Source organism: Pterocles gutturalis, unplaced genomic scaffold (assembly GCF_000699245.1).
Source record: "Pterocles gutturalis isolate BGI_N339 unplaced genomic scaffold, ASM69924v1 scaffold11984, whole genome shotgun sequence".
Lineage (NCBI taxonomy): Eukaryota > Metazoa > Chordata > Aves > Pterocliformes > Pteroclidae > Pterocles > Pterocles gutturalis.
Window position 1 is genome coordinate 6,629 of NW_010130791.1, and position 3,474 is coordinate 10,102.

General features: G+C 47.3%; 1 protein-coding gene across 1 annotated transcript in view; it reads left to right on the forward strand.

Moving 5' to 3' along the window:
• WNT5A (wingless-type MMTV integration site family, member 5A) overlaps nucleotides 1-2,402 on the forward strand; it is a 9,030-nt gene extending 6,628 nt beyond the window's left edge. Inside the window, exons 3-4 of the mRNA XM_010080350.1 lie at nucleotides 1-196; nucleotides 1,789-2,402. The exon at nucleotides 1-196 is cut by the window's left edge and continues 94 nt beyond it. Coding sequence (XP_010078652.1) covers nucleotides 1-196; nucleotides 1,789-2,247 — 655 coding nt within the window. The 3' untranslated portion in view covers nucleotides 2,248-2,402. The remainder of the gene's footprint in view (nucleotides 197-1,788) is intronic.
• Nucleotides 2,403-3,474: the final 1,072 nt, after the last annotated feature.

Consider the following 3,474-nt stretch of genomic DNA (forward strand, 5'->3'; position numbering starts at 1 on the left):
TGGCAGCCGAGCTGCACGGCCCAAGGACTTACCCCGGGACTGGCTTTGGGGTGGCTGCGGGGATAACATCGAGTACGGATACCGCTTCGCCAAGGAGTTCGTTGACGCACGGGAGCGTGAGAGGGTTTACCAGAGAGGCTCCTACGAGAGCGCCCGCATCATGATGAACCTGCACAACAACGAGGCCGGGAGAAGAGTAAGTGGCTGTGAAATGGCATGTCCCTCTGTCCCTATCTGCATCCCTCCTTTTAAAAGACACGCCTCGGCGGGGCACAGGGCTGCACTGGGTGGTGACTGGCCACCAAGGCATGTCTCCATTTCGATGCACAAACCAAGAACGTAGCTGGGTGTCAGTGGGTGGAGAGTGTATGACTTCGTGTTGCTCCTGGTTGTCTGACAGCCCTATTGCCTTCCCCATGGGGGAGGTTTGGGACCAAAGTGTGTTGTGTTTCCCTCCATATTGTTTTGTGAAAAGTGCCCAGCTCACATGGATTTTCTGTAGAACAGAATTTTATTAGTTTGTATTTCCACCCAGGACAGTGTGCGCTGGGGGAAGGAGGGACGTGCTGGGCTTCCCAGGCTGGAATTGTGCCATGGGATTGTTCTGACTCTTTTTTTTTTTTTTTTCCCCCCCTGCTTTAAGAGGATGTGAAAAGCTCCTCCATATTATTAGAAAACATGGTCTTCTCTGGTTAAACATGTCTTTATGGTTTCTTTAATCTCGAAAATGCCTTAAATGAATGGGTGTCAACTTTTCTTTTTAATAGTCTGAATCTGAAGAGCCAAAATCATTATTTTCCTAGAGCTTGAAGTGCCAGAAATAGTCGGCTGGAGACTTTACACTTGTGTTCTAAGGTGAAGGAGGATGAAAGATAATTGAAAATTAATAGTATTTAAATGTGAGAGGAGGGTGTCTGAAAGCAACGGACAGGCCAATTTACTATTAGCAAGAAGAAAAATTACACTTTCACAGTTGCTTATGGAGACTCAAGCAGTTTTTTCCTTCCTCAGCCTCATCTTTGCGGTGCCATTTGGCAGTGTTCAGGCTCTCTGTAACTGCTGGGTGGAAGTTGTCTACAGTATCTAATGTGTCAGACCCCAGGATTTTTGGGGCAGTGTCAACACTGACTCTTATTTCTATTTGTACAGGGCAAATGACTGATATTTCCCTGCCAAAGCTTTGTAAAGAGGATATTGCTGTGTAGCTCTGTCTCCCACCCATAGGTGTTTGGGGGTTTCTTCTTGGATGAAGCCTCTCTTGCAGAGCAATATTTGGGATAGGAGGAGGATTCTGAGCCAAGAGCAGACAGTCAGCTGCAGCAGAGCCAGGAGCAAGAGGAATCTTAACTCTTTCTCTAATTGCAGCCTCAAGCAGAGATCAATAGAGAGAGTAACTCAGATAGAAAATAAAGGGATGTTTTACATTTCTCAATGAAACAGCAAAATCCTTTGCTGGCGTGCAAGCGAATTCCTAAAATTTGACTGCAGGCTGACTGATGCTGCTGTCTGGGCTGTGTCTGCTGCTGTGGCTGTCTATCGCTGCGGTGGGGAGAGGCTGGTGGGAGCGCTCCCCTGCTCCCGGCTGAGGGGTTGCAGGGGGTGCACGTGCGTCGGCTCGCATGCTCTTCCTTCCTGGTGTGTTGTGGGAGGGAAGAGGATGCTGAGGCCAGTACTGCAGAGGGGTGAGCGGGAACGCGACAGAGGGCAGGATGTGAGGGGAATAAACGCTTTCACAGCCACACTAATCTTTCATCATCCTTTTTTGCTCTCTCTCCCTGGCTCTTCCAGACCGTGTACAACCTGGCTGACGTGGCCTGTAAGTGCCATGGCGTCTCTGGTTCCTGTAGCCTGAAGACCTGTTGGCTGCAGCTTGCCGATTTCCGCAAGGTAGGCGATGCCCTGAAGGAGAAATACGATAGCGCTGCTGCCATGAAACTCAACAGCCGGGGCAAGCTGGTGCAAGTGAACAGCCGCTTCAACGCACCCACCATCCACGACCTGGTCTACATCGATCCCAGCCCTGACTACTGCGTGCGCAACGAGAGCACCGGCTCCCTGGGCACCCAGGGCCGCCTTTGCAATAAGACCTCGGAGGGCATGGACGGCTGCGAACTCATGTGCTGCGGCCGGGGGTACGACCAGTTCAAGACGGTGCAGCGAGAGCGTTGCCACTGCAAGTTCCACTGGTGCTGCTACGTGAAATGCAAGTTGTGCACAGAGATCGTGGACCAGTTTGTGTGCAAATAGGGGACGGACGAGGTGGGAGGAACTGCAGCCACCTCCCAGCAAGGGGTGCAGGCCCCTCTCCCTTTTCACAGGACTATCTCCACTTTATTTATAGAGTCCAACGAGTTGTTGTCTTCTTTATTAAAAAAAAAAAAAAAAAGGGGGGGGGGAAGGAAAAAAAAAAAAAGGAAGAAAAAGAAAAATATAAAAGTCACAAAGAGAAGTGCCTGGAAACCCTGTCTGCATCCATCCCAGAACTGTGTGCAGCTTATATTTTTGGCAATAATGGAGGAGAACCTGAGAATATTTATTTTACAAAGTAAAAAAAAAAAAAATTGATTTTTCTTAAAAACAATAGAGTAGTTTGAGGGGAAAATCCAACAAATTCTAATTTAGTCCTGTGGGACGTAATACATGTGCAGTAGGCAGAGAAACCATGTAATGTGCTTGGGATGTTAGAACAATCCTTATGGATGTGAGGAACACACAGACCTGTCCATGACTTTTAGTTTCAGACAATAGAAGTTATCGGAATAGGGTATGTAAAACTGTTCAGTACATTTAGGGCTCTGTAAATAAGGGGTGGTGTATTCATCACAGAGTGTGGTGTCAGTTGCATATCTGGATGTGCCCGCTCAAATATGCGATGTCATCGGAGGGTAAAGAGCAGAGGATCAGAAAGGCTCCAACTGCGCTATTCCTGAGTCACCGTGTCTGGGTCCAAAACCTAACAAGACCAAAAGAAAACCCCCAAAAATCTGCCTTGATGAATAAAAAAATCTGCCTTGTTGAATAATAAAGATATTCTTCAAGGTGGAATTTGGCCTTACTAGCTAATTGTGACGTTTGAGTGTCTCATCTGCCGGAGCAGTACTTCACTGCTAGCGAGCGTGGAGAGCAGGCAAGGTGCAGGCTCCATGGAGCACCAGAGCCTGGCAGAAGGGAGCTGCAGGCTTGCAAACAGTTTCGGTCTCCCAGCCTGGAAAGCCCATAGAAAATAGAATTCCCCAAATTTGAAAATGCCTTAAACATGGTGTAATAGCTGGCTGTCTTTTGAAACACAGTTTGACAAATAACTCCTCTAATTTTATGTGAGAAAATAAATCATTAGATATCCGCTCTTGGAATGGTTGGTTTTTATTTTTTTGCAGATTTTTGGAAATGCTTTCACTCGAGGAGACAATAGTTTCATGTTTTAATAACGTTAACTGGCTACTATACTCCAATGAAATGTTGCAGCAATACCAA